The sequence below is a fragment of the Penaeus monodon genome, chromosome 13 (genome assembly GCF_015228065.2).
Source record: "Penaeus monodon isolate SGIC_2016 chromosome 13, NSTDA_Pmon_1, whole genome shotgun sequence".
Classification (NCBI taxonomy): Eukaryota; Metazoa; Arthropoda; class Malacostraca; order Decapoda; family Penaeidae; genus Penaeus; species Penaeus monodon.
Genome location: NC_051398.1, coordinates 42675824 through 42678335, shown reverse-complemented (window position 1 = coordinate 42678335; position 2512 = coordinate 42675824). Strand labels below are relative to the sequence as shown.

Sequence of the window (2512 nt, the reverse complement as noted above, 5' to 3'; positions counted from 1 at the left end):
TGCCAGGAATATCACCATCCATTTTCATACCATGCAATTAAGTGTTCCTCACCACAGTGCGACTACATTGCAGATACTGATGTAACAACTACCAACAGAGTCAGTGTGTAGCTCAGCATGAAGAGTTTTCATCTGCCTCATTGTTTCTTGCATTACTTTTTGCATCGCTTTCTTCATTTAGCAGAACTATATTACACAAACTATATTATTCCATAATAAGTTCCAATGCTCTATAGTAAGCCTCTTCATCCTTGCCTAGCAATGTTAAATAATATTGCCTCCTTTCAGCCGATACACCGACGAAAAACTTCACCCCGGTCTACATCCCAATAGCAGAGAGATGATCCTTTTTTGGACATCTGTCAAAAAAGCCAATGGTCTTAGTCTTCTTCTGCAGCTCTGATTTTTCCTAATTCAGAAGAATTATTGCCTATCTGATAGCACAAGGCAGTCCACAAATCTGCAAGAGTGGCCTGAAACAATTAGGATGGATAAAGACTTTTGCACCAGTAATCATGTAAATTTGCAAAAGCATCTTTACTCCATGTGACTTCAAGATGAATAATAATTCTTTAGATATCTGGAAATCAATTCTCATAACAGGTAACTGTTCATCACTGCAATACTAAAACACTGTTTCCAATTAGTATTGAATGAGTCTCAGTGCTTGTTGCCGAACAGTTGGATCCGGATGCGTCACTCTGACTGGTCCTGTATCGTCTTTGGGCACATACAGTTATGCGCCAGTAAGCTACTCTATTGCCTGAAATGCTCCTCCACCTTTACCGACTACATACTTGTAATCACCTTTATCAATACCATTTACAGACTATGTTATCTGATGGTATTTATTGACCATCTCGTTAAGGAGATGGACACCATGGATAAGAGACTCCAGTTCAGTAGCCTTGATATACAGTGACTCATTGCTTTTTGGAATGTAAACTTCCAATCCAGTTCCAAGTTGTTTCGATTCATATAACTCAGTGCAACATTAGTGGATATATCTATGGCAGTAAAAAGGTATGTGATGGAGTTTAACCATGTATAAGTCCGCTTTTGGAATCAATGCCACTTCCTCTGTAACACAAGGATCTCTAGAGTCAGTATCAGGATTACCAGAGTCAAGGTCCAGACAGAGACCAGGACTACCAGAGTCAGGGTCCTGACTTCCCAAAGGACTACTGGAGCCAGTGTCCAGACTGACAACAGGACTACCAGAGTCAGGGTCCTGACTTCCCAAAGGACTACTGGAGCCAGTGTCCAGACTGACAACAGGACTACCAGAGTCAGGGTCTGGATTAACAACAGGTCTACCAGAGTCAGGGTCTGGACTGACAACAGGACTACCAGAGTCAGGGTCTGGACTGACAACAAGACTACTGGAGTCCGATTCCGAACTGACCAGAGGACTAGTATATTCAGGATCAGGATTGAGCCGAGGACTAGTAGAGTCAGGGTCTGGAATGACTACAGGACTGACTACAGGAGTACTTGGGTCTGGGTCTAGACTGAACTGAGGACTAGTAGAGTTAGGGTCCGGATTGACTGCAGGGTGGAATGACTACAGGACTGACCACAGGATTACTGGGGTCAAGGTCTAGACTAGGGTACAGACTGACTGCAGGAGCACTAGAGTCAGGGTCCGGACTGCCGTGAGGACTAACAAAAGCTGGCACTCCAGCAGTTTCTGGACTATTCAAACCAGCTACCATTTGAGCAGAACTAGCCTAAGTCCACATTGATTTGTAATAGCAATGCAAGATATGTGGAGCAGACACAGTTACCTACAACAAGCATGCAGCCTAAATCACCTTGAATAACACTTCAATAATTAAGATTATATAACTCGGCATTATGTCAGATTATAAAAAAAAAAAAAAAAAAAAAGTAGATACCAGAACACAAAGTTTTAGGTTACATTCGTATGGTACCAGGGCGGTGTTTTGTTAGAGCTTCACAACAGTTTTTTATTTTTCTTCTTAGCTTTATCCCATTCTTATATGGGGTCACCATGATCAGGTTCTGGCAAGATATCTTTTATGGCCGGATGCCTTTCCTGACGCCAACCCTCTCTGTTACACAGCAGAGTAAATACTTTCATTACAAACTTTTGGGAAATTAGGAATAAAGAGCAATCTCTTTATTCTAAATTTCCTAAAATTACTGCCTGATTTCAAACTAATTCGTTGAACCAGGACCATCTCGCTTCAGCTTTTCATTTCAATTTTACACGGCACATTAAATGTTTGCTGTTTTCAAGTCGGTTTCATCCCCATGCTGAGGACACATCTGTAGAGGTATGTGCCATTCTGAGCAACGGGATGTGTGTGTGTGTGTGTGTGTGTGTGTGTGTGTGTGTGTGTGTGTGTGTGTGTGTGTGTGTGTGTGTGTGTGTGTGTGTGTGTGTGTGTGTGTGTGTGTGTGTGTGCGCGCGTGTGCGCGTGCGTGCGTGAGTGCGTGTGAGTGTGTGCTTGTCTATGCATTTATGTTGTGTGTATGTATATTTATG

At 42.4% G+C, this 2512-nt stretch overlaps 1 protein-coding gene across 1 annotated transcript in view; it reads right to left on the bottom strand.

Annotated features, from left to right (window-relative positions):
- Positions 1–994: 994 nt before the first annotated feature.
- The window catches only part of LOC119579945 (endochitinase A-like), a 4472-nt gene continuing 2954 nt past the window's right edge, over positions 995–2512 (bottom strand). The window contains exons 4-5 of the mRNA XM_037927791.1: positions 1589–1730; positions 995–1548 (exon numbers count right to left, since the gene is read on the bottom strand). Coding sequence (XP_037783719.1) covers positions 995–1548; positions 1589–1730 — 696 coding nt within the window. The remainder of the gene's footprint in view (positions 1549–1588; positions 1731–2512) is intronic.